The sequence below is a fragment of the Pipistrellus kuhlii genome, unplaced genomic scaffold (genome assembly GCF_014108245.1).
Source record: "Pipistrellus kuhlii isolate mPipKuh1 unplaced genomic scaffold, mPipKuh1.p scaffold_m20_p_1, whole genome shotgun sequence".
Lineage (NCBI taxonomy): Eukaryota > Metazoa > Chordata > Mammalia > Chiroptera > Vespertilionidae > Pipistrellus > Pipistrellus kuhlii.
Window position 1 is genome coordinate 34,498,742 of NW_023425404.1, and position 16,206 is coordinate 34,514,947.

The window sequence follows — 16,206 nt, forward strand, 5'->3', positions numbered from 1 at the left end:
CAGTGGGGGGCATGCAGAAGGCAGCCAATTAATGATTCTCATCATTGATATTTCTATCTCTCCCTCTCTGAAATCAATAAAAATATATTTTTTAAATACTTAAGAAAAAAAGTTGAAAACCACACTAGGTCCAGGTATCCCTCTCACAGTGTTGTTTCTCTTTAAAAATAAATTTAAAATCTTGAAAAGCCGTAGTTTGCGCAGTGGTTAGAGGTGTCGAACTCAATCAGAGAAGGGGCCAAAATCTAAAATCCAGCCTAAATCGCGGGCCGAATGGTTTACTGAACAGTCATAAACTGTCATTGTGATGGAAACGCAGCGGAGTGCAGTGATGACAGCGCGGTGCGGGCCACATTGCAAGGCCTGGCGGGACGGATTTGGCCTGAGGGCCTTGTGTTTGACACATGTGGGTTAGAGCATCGGCCTGCAGACTGAAGGATCCCAGGTTCAATTCCGGTCAAGGGCACATACCTCGGATGTATAATAGGTTCAATCCCCTGCCCCGCTGGTGGGTAACCAATCGATGTGTGTCTCACTTCAATGTTTCTGTCTCTCCTGCATACCTTCCTCTCTTCCTAAAAATCAATGGAAAAAATATCCTCCGATGCGGATTAACATAAAAAGAAGAAAAAGAAAAAAACCACAGTGGTTTTGCGCATTGACTCATTCAGCAATAAGCATAGATTAGAGAGGGAAGAGAAGTTACAGGACAAAGTCACAAGTGGGTTTTGAAGCAAGTTTTGCAAGGAGCTGTGTAAGTCATACCATGGTAAGGTGACCAGATGTCCCCATTTTTAACAATTTGTCCCTTCGTCCCGCGGCGTTTTAAAACTGTCCCGATTTTTTCCAAAAATCGGCACTGTTCTTAAACGCCGCAGGACAAATTATTAAAAATCGGGACGTCTGGTCACCTTATATGGGTACGCATAAACGTGGAAACTGTCACACTCTAACCTACTTTTGTGGTTGGCCCAATACGGACAATTGTGGGCGCCCCGCCCCGGTCCGCTGACTTCCTAGCCAAGTATCCGCGCCAAAGACCTCCATTTCCGCCAAGTCAGAGAGGCCTGGCCACATGACATGCCGCTCTGCATGCTGGGTCTTGTAGTTTCTTCAGAAACCCAATCCCCGCGCTCTTTGAGGGGCCACGCCTTCTGCGGCTCCTTTTCCTGTAGGTGGGCATAGAGGGCTGGGGTGCCAATGAGGCCGCAGTAACGTGGCAGCCACCCACGAGCCCGCGCCTTCGCCCGCCCCGCCGGGAGCCGGGCCCCGCCCCCAGAGGGAGCTACTATCAGGCGCACACCCGGAGGGGGGAAATGAAGCCCGTCTCCTCCTAGGAGGCCTGCAGCGGCCCCGGCCTCCCCCGCGGCCGCGCCCGGTGGAGGCGCCGGGGGCCACGCCGCCCGTCCCTCACCTGCTTCCGGCCCTCGGCAGCCCGAGCCGTGCTCCCTTCTCCCCGTGGATGCTACGCCTCTCGGAGCGGAAGATGAAGCTCCTCTTTGTCGCCGCCCTGATCGTGGGTTCCGTCGTCTTCCTCCTGTTGCCTGGACCTTCCTCGGCCGATGAGAAGAAGAAGGGGCCCAAAGTCACCGTCAAGGTCCGACTTCCCTTCCCAAGCCCTGCCCGGCGGGGCCCGCCCTCCGCTCCTGGGCTCAGGCTCAGCTCCTCCCTAGTCCCCGGGCTGTGGCCTGGTGTCGCCTGGATGGTCGTCCTCCGATCAGACCAGACAAAGAACCGATCCTCCCCGAAACTCCTGGCCTGGCCCCGGATTTGGCCTCGGGGATGCCCAGCTGGGGCCGCGCCCGCAGCCGCAGGTCCCTTTGCAAATAGCCCGCAGCGCTGGCGAAGTGGTGAGAGATCACGTCTGCCAGATGGTGAATCCTTTCTCTGTTTAGGTCAGATTTTAACCAATTACAAAGCACAGCAATATAGTTTAAACTTATGCTGTTATTGTTTTTTTAAATTGCTGCTGTTTTTGTTTTCTGGTGTTACTTTCTAGAGCCTAGGAAGATTGTTACCTTGTAGTCTAAGGAAAGTGTAAACATGTTTCCTGGGAGATGGGCCTGGAATTTTCATTAGATTCTCAATGGGGTTCTTGTCACCACCGAAAACAGATTCCAAAACACTGCTTTAAAGCAAGGCTTTGTTTTCTCTGCCATCCTCGGGGTAACTTCTTGGGCCCTTCTTTCCCGAACAAGGCCCCTTTAAACTGGCTACATTAAAAATGCTCTTTTTCCTCAGGTGTACTTCGACCTGCGGATTGGAGATGAAGACATCGGCCGGGTGGTCATAGGTCTCTTTGGAAAGACTGTTCCAAAAACAGTGGATAATTTTGTGGCCTTAGCGACGGGAGAGGTAAGTGGCTGGAGCAGAGGGAGTCAAATTCAAAGTAACGCTGGCAGCAAACATCGCAGAGCGTGGCTCTCTGTACCAACTGACTGTTGCCATGTTGGCACGGGGAGCCCAGTATTATCATGTCTTGAATTTTTTAAAATGAGTCCAGAAATCTGGATTTACCTTTTTAAAATTGACTTTATTTTTAATTATATTTTTATTGATTTCAGAAAGGAGGGGAGGAGAGAGGAACATCAATGATGAGAGAGAATCATTGATCGCCTGCCTCCTTTTGTCCCCTACTGGGCATCAAGTCCACAACCCGGGCGCATGCCTTTACTAGGAATCAAACCACGATCTCCTGGTTCACAGGTTGATGCTAGGAGCCACACCTCCTTGGCATGGATTTTTCTTTTTGAGAAAATTTCTCAGGCATTGCAATAACCAAAGAAAGCATGTCTGCAGAAACTATAGTTTGTGGCCACAGCACCAGAGCTTTCTCTTAAGAGTAGGAGCCCAGAGTTTCCCAGGTTTTTGTTTGTTTGTTTTAATATATATTTTATTGATTTTTTACAGAGAGAAAGGGAGAGAGATTGAGAGCTAGAAATGTCGATGAGAAACCTCTTGCACACCCCCTGCCAGGGATGTGCCTGCAACCAAGGTACATGCCCTTGACCGGAATCGAACCCGGGACCTTGCAGTCCGCAGACCGATGCTCTACCACTGAGCCAAACCGGTTTCGGCGAGAGTTTCCCAGGTTTTAAGAAAACAAGAGTGCCCGATTTAAGAAAGTTTATATCCCACCTTTTCATTGGGTCGGCAGGTAACCTTTTCTGGGGGTCAGTTTTTTTTGCGTCCGTTCTTATATTAATAGTTAGAAAACAGTGAGAGGGAAAAGGCAGAGGCATTGTGTGAAGGGAACCATATGAAGCCTGGGAAAGGTGAGGCGGGAGGATGCGGGCTGGCCCTCCGGCTCTGTGTGCGCTGAGCCTGGCTGTGGTCACTGCTGGCTCCGCAGCCGCTGGACGGTGGCTGGCCGCAGGGATGCGTCTTCTGTGAGCAGCGATCGTGTGGGCTGGGTTCCTGCAGGGTCTGTTTCATGTCTGCCTGGTGCCTCGTGCCACCTCCTCACCTTCTCATCCCCTTTCCTAGAAAGGATTTGGCTTCAAAGACAGCAAATTCCATCGTGTGATCAAGGACTTCATGATCCAGGGCGGAGACTTCACTCGGGGAGATGGCACCGGAGGTAACCGGGTCCTGCGGGCAGAGGGCTCTCAGGGCATCCTCCCACACAAGGCCCCTCCCTTCCCGGCTCCAGCAGGCCTGTCACCTGCACGGAGGCCAGCGGGGCAGGGAACCCAGTACAAAGAAGAGGGAGTAACGGGGCTCAGGTGGACATAATTGGTAGACTTGCTGGTCTAGGCCCACAGCCTTGGTGACTTCTCACGGTACCTCGTGGCGGGAGGGGAGCAAAGTCAAACACGAGTAGGTGATTCTAGGTCAGGCATGCAAAGCCTCTGTGGGCACCCAGCGAGAGGGTGGGCAGAGTTGCCTTCCTTGGCAGTCTCCTCCCAGAGATCCTTTGCCAAGAGCTGAGTCTTTCTGCATTACTGTGAACAGGACAGACACGCCGCCTAACCCACAGGTGGGTGGAGAGCCGTGTTCCCTCAGGCTGCGTCTGCAGCTCCCCCCATCAACGAGTGTCTATTGGGCCAGGCTCTGTGGGTGCCGAGGACGCAAAAATCAGTGTGGCAGCATTCCCTTTCACTTCCAGGACCTGGAAACTCACAAATCGGCCCCATTCTGGCCTTTAGGACTCAGGCTCTGCCCTTGAGTTAGCACCTCAGTGGAAAGGAGGAGGAGAAAGCCTGGGCAGGCAAGCCATGCAAACAATACAAGATGTAATGGTAGCTAGCAGCAGACAGCAGTGGGGGAGATGGCCAAGCAGACACAATCCACAGTGATGTGGTTGGAATCAGATGCAGTCGGGTGTGACCCGGTGTCTGCCACCTTCTTGCGTTTCAGCCTTACGAGTGAGTGGTTGAGCTTTCGTTTTCTCTTGTGTAAAAGTAAGGGTGGTGAGAGTTATGGGGGGCTAGGAGGAGGGAGTCCCCCTGTGGTTTGAGTTGCAGTCTCTTACCTCTTACCACCCTTACTTTACAGTTTGGGGGCTGGGAGGGTTGGGTGAGATCTTGAGTGTAAGTTCCCAGGATGTGGTAAGTACAGTCAGCCATTGCCAGAGTGCTGGCAGGTGCCAAGCCTGCAGGGAGGGGGTCACTTGGGGCCAAGGTTATTGGGAAATGGCCTTGTGGATATGAGGAAAGATCTGAGCAGAGAAGAGGCACGATTAAGTTGTGGGCCCAGCTGTGCTCGGCACTTTGCCAGAGGAGGGGTCAGGAATGAAGCCGAGAACCTAGAGGCTCTGCTCAAACCCTGGGAGGGAGAGGGGGGCCCCGCTCTCAGAGGAGTTTGAGGAAAGTAACATGGCGGCAGGACCAGGCTGGTCAGGGGCTGGCATAGCTGTGCCTGTGTGGCCGGAACCCAGGCAGGATGGCCTTATGGGCAAGGGCAGAGATTCCAGGGCCAGGCCCCCTTTGGTTTGAGTTGCAGCTCTGCTGCTTCCTAGCTTGGGCACCTTCACCCTCTCTGTGCCTCAATGAAATACGGTTATTGGATCCTGCCTTAACGGAGTGGGTTTTTATGTGCAAAATGCTTGCAACAGTTCTCTGGCGTGGTTACTCACCACCCTGCGCAGTAGCCATTTTTGCCACGGGAGCAGCAGGCGTGGTAAGAAAGAATGAACAAATGATGGGGGAGGGGAGGAAGGACAACAGTAAGCCGAGGAAAAGTTGGCAAATAAGTTAACTGATGTCCAGAGGGAGAGATGACTAAGTTGAGGTTAACTCGCAGAACTGTCCCTTTAAGTTTGGAACTCCTCGTCTATTGGGAAAGGATTGGAGCAGGGGGTGTGGATCGCCTGGATAGCAGCAGCGATTGAAATCCTGATTTACAGGAGTCTCACGGGGGGGAGGCTCTTAGCTGGCAGCCCAGCCAGCAGTCATGGCCCAGCGGTGGGAGAGACCAGTCATCCGGGTGTGGGCCTGAGCAGTGGGGCACAGGCTGGGACATGCCCACCCCCACCCACCAGGCTGGATTCCTGCTTTTCAGTCTTTTCCAACTTGTTACCCAAGCATGTCAAACGTGCAGCCCGTCGGCGGAGTGTGACATGCTGTGTTACACAGAGGATCTCCCTAATTAGCATCAGAAATTTCCCCACCTGGCTCCGTTCTGAGGAACCACAGGGTGAAAATAGTTGTATTAAAAGAAGAAGAAGAAAAAACCAACTCTGAAAAGTGTTGAGTAAAACGGTGAAAATTACTTTATTGCTGGGTTTCTTGGGGGCCTCTGGTTCACAGTGGGAGCCCCTAGGAGATGGGAAAAGAGGTAGTATTTCTCCTGTAGCTCAGGATTGCTGAAACTGTCTGCTCTCGGCTCCATTTCCATGTCCCCTGGCCCTTATGGCGGGACACAACACACATTCATCGCCACCTTTTTTCTTCTGTTCATTGGTGGGTAAGAGGCTCTAGGCCAAGCATGTCAAACTGGCATGTGGCCCAGCCAGTAGAACGGTGTGAGCAGTCATTTAGAATTAGGAAACTTCAGTCTCCTGCTGGATACAGAATCACCAACACTCACCGTGGGTCAGTGCTGGAAGTCCTCACTGTGAACAAGATTTCCCCCGAAGGAGGAGAGCAGCAGAGAAGAGATGCCAATTGTCAGGAGGAAAACATTGTATCATTGCTCTCTTTCTTTACTTTTATATCATACTTTTCGAAATAAACCTACGTTCCTATGAAAAATGAAACTTGTTTTTTTGTGGCTCACATAAACTTAAACCTTATTTGGCCCGTGTTAGCCTTTGAGTTTGACATGCTTGCTCTAGACTTCACAGAATCCAAATAGCAGCTCCTCCCGTGTCTTTTGTGCTCTCGGGAAGAAGCTAGTCAGCCACGACATTCCTCCTCTCCTGGGGTTCTTGCCTCTCCTGCGCCTGCATTCTGCAGTCTGCCTCCGCCAGGGCCTCCATGCAGCCTCGGCTGGGTGTTAATATGGGCCTTATTTAAAAGCCGTAAACCACATTCTCGAGTAATCATTCATGTGGGCTGTTTCCTAACAGCCTGGCCTCGTGCCCCACCTGGTCTGTCAGCACGGTTTAGCTCCAGAGGCCGGAGGGCAGGAAGAAGACAGCTCTTAGCACCGCTGTGCTCTGCTTGAGCTTGGCTTCACACAGGACAGCTTGAGGCCCCAAAGATCTGCCAAGTTTGTGCCAACTCGGGTCCCCTGACCTACACTGTCTTTCTCCCCAGGTAAGAGCATCTACGGTGAACGCTTCCCCGATGAGAACTTCAAGCTGAAACACTATGGGCCCGGCTGGGTGAGCATGGCCAATGCCGGCAAAGACACCAATGGCTCCCAGTTCTTCATCACCACCGTCAAGACATCCTGGCTGGATGGCAAGCACGTAGTGTTCGGCAAAGTTCTAGAGGGCATGGTGAGTTATGGAGATGGGGGCTAACCATGGGCAACTCACCAGGGATGGGATACTGGGGCCAGGGCAGCCTGTATTTTATCCCTGCGGACCAGTGTTCCTGCCTGTAAGCCTGGGGGACGTAAGACTAGCTGCCTCTCTGCTCCCAAGTCCTGGACCTTTCTAGGCCCTAGGCACAGGCCAGCCAGGCCTCGTGGAGGTACCACTGTAGGGTATAACCTCATTCCATCACCCGGCACCACCGGAGGTGTACAGGGCCCTTGGTATCCACTCCCCAGCCCCTCCGCCCAGCCTGGGTCTTACTTCAGAGGATCAGATTGCCTGCTTCCTCTGTCAGAACCGGGTTCTCCCTGACCAAGAGGCTAGGATATCAGTGCCTTGAGGTTTGTACGCTGTTTGCGAGTCTCAGTCCTCCCTGGCCATGCCCTAGGGTCTGTCTCCCTTGAGTGGCCGATCTCCTGACCCGCCCTGCCTTGTTGCTTCCTCCCTTTCTCCAGGAAGTGGTGCGGAAGGTGGAGAGCACCAAGACGGATGGTCGGGACAAGCCCCTGAAGGACGTGATCATTGCAGACTGTGGCAAGATCGAGGTGGAGAAGCCCTTTGCCATCGCCAAGGAGTAGGGCCCCAGGACAGTTCCCTCTTGAGCGACGTGTTTGGGCCTGCTGCCCTCTCGGGGGCGAAGACAGCCCTCCGCAGGGCTCTGCGCTGCACCAGCCCTAGTGCCCGTGTCTGGCAGAGCGGACCCGCCCTCACATTCCATAGGCCCAGTTTTGTAACAAACTTCTACCAACGCTGACCAATTAAAAAAAAAGGTGGGTTTTTTATAACCAGTGTGTGGGTTCTTGGGCCCGCAACTTCTCTGTTCAAGTCCATGGCCCGGCCTGTCTGGGACTCCTGAGCCAGTGGCTGCTTGACCCTCCTTGGGCTCCAACCTGAACCCTTTCCCCAGATGCTACCCACAAACTGTCGAGCTTTTGCTTCTCAACTTTGCCAGCTACTACGCCTCAGCCTTTGCTTGCTCCCTCCCTCCCCCCAAAGGTGAAGAAATACACCTGTACCTTTTCAGAGCCTACCTCCTAAATGAACTCTCCCTTTTCCTCCTCTGGTTGTCCCTGCCCGGAGTGCAGGTCTAGCACCCCAGACATGGTGCAGTTGGGTTCTGGGCCTGGGGTGGGTAGGTCCTGGGTCCAAGCCAGGGGGACCCGCCCCTGTCTCAGGGTGCAGTGACAGGCACGTGACTGCGGGCAGGCGCTCCAGAGGCCTCTGGGTTGGTCAGGGCATTGGCGGCGAAGGCGCAGGGCGCCCGGGACCCTCCGGCTGGGCGTCAGCGGGGCCGGTGCTGAAGCTGTAGAAGCCCTGGAGCACGCCACTCACCACCACGTTGGGCAGAGGCTCTGGGACAAGGAAACGGGGAAGGGGAACAGGTGTGGCACGGCCCCTGACAAGGCAGCGGGTAACGGCTGGTCACCTGAAATGAGACCTGGGCGTTCCCCGTTCACATTCTGTTCACATTAGCCAGCTGGTGGGGAATGCAGACCAGGGAGCCACATCTGCTGCGCCAAGTCTGCTTCTGGGCACATCCCATGCCCACCTGCATATAGGCCCCCAAGCCCTGACTGCTTCTGGAGGGGAAGGCACAGCAGGCCGGAGGCACAGCAGCAGCAGGGCAGGCATGGTCCGGGAGAAGGGCAGTAGGAGGGAGCTGCTGCCCAGCAGTCCCTGGACCTGAGAAATGGCAAGCTCACCCCACTTCCCCCCTGATTCCTGAGCCCTAAATCCAGAGGCACCTCTCACCTGGGGATGAGAGAGAAATGTAGGGGTCCACGCGGAAGCTGATGACAGGCCGGTGGTACAGCTGTGTGCTAGGAGGAGAAAGGGTTTTGAGCAGTGGGGAGTGAGGTGGGCAGAGTCTTCTGTTGGATCAAGACCGGGAATTGAGATCACTAACGATCACAAGGAAATCGGTGAGTGGGCAGTGGTGTCGGGAGCGCCCACAGAAAGACCTCGATCAGTAGGATGGGCAGGGCAAGCCAGGGGCCGCAGACCAGCCTTCCCGCCTATGGCCACCAGGGGGCAGCGGGTGCGGGAAGAGTCTAACTTGCCTGCTGTCACTAGGCAGGAGCTCCCCCAGGGCTCTGAAAAGAAGAAAGAGTGTGAACTGCCTGGGGATGTGCAGGGGAGCTTGAGGAAGGGGTGGAGCAACGGAAGACCAGAGCCTCACCTCCCAGGGGGCCACTGCTTCTATTTGTAACAAGCTCAGTTCCGGTGGGTAACCAAGGCTCTATGGAAAACGCCCCCGCCCGGGTCAAGAAAGCTGACAGATGAAGGGGGTCATGTCTCAAGGCCTGGCAGATGTGAGCCCCTAAAATCTTCACTGCTTGCTGCAGGGAGCCCCTTCCCCCCCCAGCACCCCTGGAGGCGCTCACTCACTCCCAGCTGCCGGCCTTGGGGTCTGTGGGGAAGTGCCGGAGGCTCAGGAACTCCAGCAGCTCCTTGGGCACATCCCGGTTCAGGTACAAGATGCCCTGGAGAGGAGCACACGGGACACCCGTCAGACACAGCCCAGTGCAAACCGAACACGGGAGTCCTGCCAAAACGATTACAAAGTTCAAGACCGACCACCAGGGTTTAAGCCAAGCTCAGGGCCCTCTGCACACCGGGCCTGGGTGACTCCACAGGGATGTGCCCGGCATCTGTCATCCGTGTGCGGGGAGAGGGAAAGGTCGCAGCCCCACCTCCTCCTCATGAGGGCAATGCAGGGTCTCACCCAGGAGGGGAGAGGAACTAGCAGCAGGTGACCCCAGTTCAATGAAAGTCCAAACCCAACTGAAATCAATTCATTTTCATTCTGAATCTACTAAGAAAATTGAGGCCTGGGGTAGAAAAAAATCATGCCCAAGACGTGCGTCCCCCCGCATCCCAGGCCCTCACACGTCTCTGGGCCACACCTCCAGCGGGCTGGGGGCGACAGGGAGACCCATGCCCACCTGGATGTAGGCCTCCAAGCCCTGCCGCCGCTGCTCCAGGCCTCTGCTCCTCCAGTTGGGCAGGCGTTTCGAGGGGAATTCGGGCACCTTGTACAGTTTCTTGATCTGCGGTGTGATCAGTGTCCCCGCTGCGCCCTTAAGCTCCCTTCGCCCCAGCAAAAGCCCTCCCGGGCTCCCCACCCCATCCATATCCCCAAAACCTCAGGCTCCACCCTCGGACGGATGCGGGTGAATGTGGTTGGGACAGGGGGCTAGAGAGAGGGCGCAGGGGCATGGGCAGTCCCGGCTGAGACCTGTCCCTCCGGGTCCCTCCGCAGCCCGCCGGGAGGTCAGTGCCCAGGACCCGAGCCCCCTGGGGGATGGAGGGGGATGGAGGGTAACGGGTGGCAGAGGCGGGCGCAGCCTCCCAGGGGCCGGGCAGGAGCGGGCAGGAGCGGGCAGGGGTCCGTCCGTCGGCGCGGCCGCCTCACCCGCTTGTGCAGCGCGTGGAACTCGCTGTAGCGCCGCGGCACGGTGTGTCTGCGCCCGCGGAACCGCACCTCCACCCGGAACACCTGCGGCGGGAGCGAGCCGGTGCGTGAGGCCCCCGCCCGGCACCCCTCCACCCCCCCGCGCTCACGGGCGCAGAGCGGCCCCGGAGAGCCGCCGCCCCCGGGGGCCCGCGCGCGGTCCGCACCCTCTGCTCCTCGTGGGTCCGCACCGCCGTCCTCGGGGCCGACACACCCCAGCGCCCCGCGGCCGACGGCAGGCGGCCCCCCGACGGTGCGGACGCCGCTCCAGGACCGCCCAGCCCGGGGCGCGGGATCCCCATGGCGCTCGGCACCGGCGGCGGGTCCCCGCGCTCCCTGCAGCCCATGGCGCCCACTCACCATGTGGCTCTTCTCCGGGCTCTGCCGGGGCGCCCCGGCCTCCGGGCCCGCGGACGGGATGTGAACCTGCAGCATCGGCGCCCCGGCCTCGGCCCCTGCCCGCGCGCCCGCAGCCGGAGTTTTCCCGGCGCAGCCCGGCCCCCGCCCCGCCCCGCCCCCGGCCCCGCCCGGGCGGCTCCGCGCCCCGCGGTCCTGCGGGGGCTGATTAGCTTCCCAGCCGCGCGGCGGGTGCGGAGGACCGCCCCCGGAGCCATGTGGGGGTGGCCGTGAGGATGCGGACAGTTTGGCCAAGACAAGAGGCATCTGTTTGTCCACATTCACTGAGCGCCCGATGACGGTCCGGAATGCGGTGAGCCGGGTTTCACCTGCTCTCTGCTGGACACCTTCCTCAGGACTAGAACCTGTGGGCCCTGGGCACGGAGGGGGCCGGGCGCCTGCCTGCCTGCCTTGGGGGCCGACCAGGGACCTTCCTTGTGTTCCTCACACCTACCCCAGGCTGCCCCCGTCCCCGTTCCCCCCTTCAACTGGGCCCCTGTGAGAGCGGCCGCGCCTGGGTAAGGCTTGGGCCCTACCTGGATTGTTTTGTTTTGTTTTGTTTTGTTTTTAATTGGTTGATTGATCTTTTTAGAGAGAAAGAGACATTGATTTGTTGTCCCACTTATTGATGTATTCATGGGTTACTTCTGTATGTGCCCTGACCAGAGCTCTGACCTGCCGCCTCTGGAGGATGCGCTGTTGGACAAAGCCCCGGCTGGTTTTAATGTGCCCCTCCCCCAGCTTCCACAAGCCTCTTCATTCATTCGAGTTTTTGTGTTTGTTTGCTTTTATGTTTTAAATCCATTCCTTTTGCTTCAGGCCCAGTTTGCCAGGAAGAGGCAGTTTAAGGTCTTAGACTCTGCTTTTGGGGTGGACTTGGATTTCCCAAAACCTGTAGACCTGTGCTCTAATGCGAAATTAGGATAATATGCCTCTCCCAGGAGAGGGTACGGATAATGAGCGATATGATCCCTGTGAAGCCATCAGCAGAGTGGGGGTTGAAAAGATGGCAGCTGGTGGGCTTGTCCTGGAGGCAGGTGGGGGGTTGGTGCACAGGGCAATCGGCAATCGGGTGGGGAAGAGGGACTGTGGGAAGATGGGTGGCCTAGGCTGCCCTTGCCCACTGCTCTGGGCAGGGTCTTCCTGGGCATGTGGCAGGACTTAATTCATAACTTTCTCTCCCCTGTGATAGAAGGAGCTCTGCTCCTACCCCTCGGCCCCCCAGCCCTCAGCCCAGAGGGAGCTGTTCCATTCAGCAGAGTCCACTCCGTTGACTTCCCCTACAAAAGCCTGAGTGAGTGGTGGAGGCAGGGATGGCCCCGCCAGAAAGAGTTCGTACCTAGCAGGAGGCCTGCGGTGGGAAGGAGGAAGCAGAGTGTCTGAGTGAGGTTGGGGAGCCACTGGCTCACTCCATTCCCCCTGGTACAGAGGTGCTTCAGAGCTGGAGCAGAAACTCTCATCCCCACGTCTGCCCCCACAGAGGCCGACATGATGGCCCCAAGATGGGAAAAGCAAGCCTCCCCAATACTGTGTCCCCCACTTTCCTCCCGGGTTCCATTATCACAGGGGCCCAGAATCAGGAAGCTGGAACTCCCTGGGAGGGAAGCAGCCCTCCAGGAGGAGAAGTGCTGGGGTTTCGTTTCCTCCTTACACTCCAGGCCCCACACTCAGGTGTTACGGGCGAGACCAGGAGATCTTAGTTCTTGTTTTCTTGAAGGAAAAGTTTCAATCAATAGACAACACGTAGAAAAGCAAACAAGAATGTATGGATCAGCCGAAACCGGTTTGGCTCAGTGGTAGAGCGTGGGTCTGCGTACTGAAGGGTCCCAGGTTCGATTCCGGTCAAGGGCATGTACGTTGGTTGCGGGCACATCCCCGGTAGGGGGTGTGCAAGAGGCAGCTGGTCGATGTTTCTCTCTCATCCACGTTTCTAGCTCTCTCTCTCCCTTCCTCTCTGTAAAAAATCAATAAAAAAGAAATGTATGGATCACAGCAAAAACACACGCAGGACAGTAAAACCAGGACGGTCAGAGAGGACGCAGCAGGAGAGCCCAGGCTCTGTGGCCCGCTGGGAAGTCAGGTGGGGGGTTGGTGCACGGGGCACCGCTGGGAAAGGGGCCTTGCAGACAGGGTGAGGGGATTAGCTCAGGGCAGCTGCCAGCTGCCTGCTGTTCCCTTGGTTACAAGTCTCCGGGGTCCCTTAGAGGTTAGGGGTTACCTGCCTGTGGGGGGAGGAGCAGGAGTGTGCTTTCTGCAGGGATCCTTCCTTTGCAGGGGTTTTACAGGCTGGGCATTGAGGGGAGGTCTTAGGGGAGGATCCATAGAATATTCATCAGCTGTATGCTGATGCACCAAAATGAGATTTAATCTTTTTTTTTTTTTTAAATATGTTTTATTGATTTTTTACAGAGAGGAATAGAAAGTTAGAAATATCGATGAGAGAGAAACATCAATCAGCTGCCTCCTGCACACCTCCTACTGGGAAGGTGCCCACAACCAAAGTATGTGCCCTTGACCAGAATCGAACCTGGGACCTTTCAGTCTGCAGGTTCTGGGCCAAACCAGCTTCAAAGAGATTTAATCTTTTAATTTGTCCTTGGGCGTGGTTGGCACATGGCACTAACTGGATTTCTGTTATCTGTCTCCCTGCATAGGGCGATTTAAGATACTTACCCTCTGGTTGGGGAGAAGTGCAAGCCATTTACTCTTAAGTGTCCTTAGCTGGGGAAGATGGGACTTACTAGGCAGCTGCACACTTTCACTGTCTTAGTTCCCCTATTCCCTGTTCCGCTTGTCCTGAAATTGTCTTAGCTTCTTGCTGCTCTGTAACCCAGGGACCCTGGTCTGCTTGTCCTACTATCTGGGACCCCCAGACCTCTTAGTCACCCATCCTAATGAGCTTGCCTCTCTATTTCTAACGCTTAGAACACTGCTGGTCTCTGAATGGCTCTCCATTTTCCCACGCCTCCCTCCATGCTTAGTCCATTCTCCACCTGGCAGCACACACTATCTATCATCAAGGCATCTGCTTAAAACTTCCGAAGGCTTCCCACTACTCTTAGACAAAACCCACTCTGCCCACCACGGTCTGGGGAGCACCAATGACCCTGCTCAGCCTCTGGCTCTCCTCCCACCGCCTCTCCTGCTCAGCGACCACCTCCAGCTCTTAACCCGAAGGAGCCCTTTCCTGCCTCCGGCCACTGCGCCTGCTGACTCATCTCCCTGGAACACCAACCCTGACTGGTCACCTGATGGGTTTTTTGTTTGGTTGGTTGTTTGTGTAAATCAACGTGTAGTTTTTTAAAAATATATTTTATTGATTTTTTACAGAGAAGAAGAGAGAGGGATAGAGAGTTAGAAACATCAATAAGAGAGAAACATTGATCAGCTGCCTCTTGTACACCTCCTACTCGGGATGTGCCCGCAATCAAGGTACATGCCCTTGACCGGAATCAAACCTGGGACCTTTCAGTCCACAGATTGATGCTCTATCCACTGAGCCACACCAGTTTCAGCTCACCTGATGGGTTTAGCTTAAAACTTCCAATATTGAGCCTAAAACTCACCTCTCAAAGAGGCCTTCCTTCCTGGCCATCTTATCATAGCATCCTGTCTATGTACCTACTGTACTCTGAACGCAGTCAGGCCAGGGACCTGGCTGGTCTTGTCGGTGTTTGCTGCCATGGTGCTAAACATGTAGTAGACACTCAAAAAGTAACTGTTGACTGAAAGACTGTATGAATGACTAGCGGAGAGGGGTGTTGGGGAAATGAGGGAGAGGACCGAAGGCCTGAGAGGGAGGCAGGAGGGAGTGGGGTTGCCAGGGGGTTCTTAGGGGAAGGCCAGCTGGGGGATAACAATGGGAATGTTCTTCACGCCTTTAGAGTTAGATCTCTCTCTCTCTCTCTCTCTCTCTCCCTCCCTCCCTCCCTCCCTCCCTCCCTCCCTCCTTCCCTCTCCCTCCCTCCCTCCCTCCTTCCCTCTCCCTCCTTCCCTCCCTCAACCAAAGTATGTGCCCTTGACCAGAACCGAACCTGGGACCTTTCAGTCTGCAGGTTCTGAGCCAAACCAGCTTCAAAGAGATTTAATCTTTTAATTTGTCCTTGTCCCTCCCTCCCTCCCTCCCTCCTTCTCTCTCTCTCTCTCTTTTTCCCTCCCTCCCTCCCTTCCTCTCTCTCTCTCTCTCTCTCTCTCTCTCTCTCTCTCTCTCCCTTCCTCCCTCCCTCTCTCCCCCTCCTTCTCTCTCTCTCTCTCTCTCCTCTTTCTCCTCCCTTCCTCCCTCCCTCTCTCCCCCTCTTTCTCTCTCTCTCTCTCTTCTCTCCTCTCTCTCTCTCTCTCTTTCTCCTCTTCTCTCTCTCCTCTCTCTCTCTCTCTCTCTCCCTTCCTCCCTCCCTCTCTTCCCTCCTTCTCTCTTCTCTCTCTCCTCTCTCTCTCTCTCTCTCTTTCTCTCTCTCTCTCTCCTCTCTTCTCTCTCTCTCCTCTTTTTCCATCCCTCCCCTCCCTTCTCTCTCTCTATCTCTCTCTCTCCTCTCTTCTATCTTCTCCCCTTCATTTCCCTCCCTTCTCTCCCTCCTCTCTCTCTCTCTCTCTCTCTCTCTCTCTCTCTCTCTCTCTCTCTCTCTCTCTCTCTCTCTCTCTCTCTCTCTCTCTCTCTCTCTCTCTCTTTCTCTCTCTCTCTCGATGGCTGTCCACCTTGGTATTTGCTTAACTTCCCAGTGTTCCTGAGAAGCCTCAAATCCCTAGATTTTTATCACTAGTTACAATTAAAATCTATGTTATTTTTTCCCATCGCCATTTATACGCAGAGAGACTTGATACGACTCATTTGTAAAATTCCACAGCATTCCATGGTGCTGAAGTGAAGATGCATGGAGGAAACCAGGCCCATTTAAGACGTCTTTGGGGAGACAGAGCAAACTATGGAAAATAGTTTCCTGAAAGGAGATGATGGAAATCCCAAAGCAGTTATTACATTCAAAGAAGTTTATTTTCTGTGCACTCGAGGCACTGGCCAGCTCCGTGAGCCAGACTCTGTATGAGGGTGTGAGCCCTTCAAAGAGACTCCCATCTTTAGAAAGAGTTGTCTTCCTGGACAAATCCGTGTCTTTGCTCTGTCGGTCTCTAAACACATGAATTTTTAAAAATATATATTTAATTGATTTTTCACAGAGAAGAAGAGAGAGATAGAAACATCGATCAGCTGCCCCCTACATACCCCCCACAGGGGATGTGCCCGCAACCAAGGTACATGCCCTTGACCGGAATCGAACCTGGGACCCTTCAGTCCACAGGCCGACGCTCTATCCACTGAGCCAGACTGGTTTCGGCTAAACACATGAATTGAATGTCCAAGTTCCTGGGGGAAAGTTGGTTAAAAATACTGGTTGGTCACATTTTCTTGGCCGGGGTGTTTTCAGATCAGATTACACAG

General features: G+C 55.0%; 2 protein-coding genes across 3 annotated transcripts; one reads left to right on the forward strand and one right to left on the reverse strand.

Annotated features, from left to right (window-relative positions):
- Nucleotides 1-1,406: 1,406 nt before the first annotated feature.
- Nucleotides 1,407-7,706, forward strand: PPIB (peptidylprolyl isomerase B). Its single transcript, XM_036439382.2, has 5 exons — nucleotides 1,407-1,597; nucleotides 2,242-2,355; nucleotides 3,487-3,580; nucleotides 6,702-6,886; nucleotides 7,381-7,706. The coding sequence occupies exons 1-5, from the start codon at nucleotides 1,463-1,465 to the stop codon at nucleotides 7,501-7,503; spliced, it is 651 nt and encodes a 216-aa protein (XP_036295275.1). The 5' UTR covers nucleotides 1,407-1,462; the 3' UTR covers nucleotides 7,504-7,706.
- On the reverse strand, nucleotides 7,418-10,897 carry SNX22 (sorting nexin 22). 2 transcript variants are annotated; one of them, XM_036439398.2, is made up of 7 exons: nucleotides 10,740-10,897; nucleotides 10,341-10,424; nucleotides 9,871-9,975; nucleotides 9,314-9,408; nucleotides 8,986-9,018; nucleotides 8,678-8,745; nucleotides 7,418-8,277 (listed from the first exon to the last, which is right to left on the reverse strand). In XM_036439398.2, the coding sequence occupies exons 1-7, from the start codon at nucleotides 10,812-10,814 to the stop codon at nucleotides 8,156-8,158; spliced, it is 582 nt and encodes a 193-aa protein (XP_036295291.1). In that variant the 5' UTR covers nucleotides 10,815-10,897; the 3' UTR covers nucleotides 7,418-8,155. The 2 variants fall into 2 exon arrangements, with proteins under 2 accessions (XP_036295291.1, XP_036295285.1); XM_036439392.2 differs by lacking the exon at nucleotides 8,986-9,018.
- Nucleotides 10,898-16,206: the final 5,309 nt, after the last annotated feature.

Bases quoted from the DNA above. Each gene is read 5' to 3' on its own strand.
- PPIB (XM_036439382.2), top strand. From the start codon at position 1,463: ATGCTACGCCTCTCGGAGCGGAAGATGAAGCTCCTCTTTGTCGCCGCC. The intron at 2,356-3,486 runs GTAAGTGGCTGG...CCCCTTTCCTAG, and splicing joins TGGCCTTAGCGACGGGAGAG to AAAGGATTTGGCTTCAAAGA. The intron at 3,581-6,701 runs GTAACCGGGTCC...CTTTCTCCCCAG, and splicing joins TCGGGGAGATGGCACCGGAG to GTAAGAGCATCTACGGTGAA.
- SNX22 (XM_036439398.2), bottom strand. From the start codon at position 10,814: ATGCTGCAGGTTCACATCCCGTCCGCGGGCCCGGAGGCCGGGGCGCCC. The intron at 9,019-9,313 runs GTGAGTGAGCGC...TCTTCTTTTCAG, and splicing joins CCCAAGGCCGGCAGCTGGGA to AGCCCTGGGGGAGCTCCTGC. The intron at 8,746-8,985 runs GCAAGTTAGACT...TTCTCCTCCTAG, and splicing joins CTCCTGCCTAGTGACAGCAG to CACACAGCTGTACCACCGGC.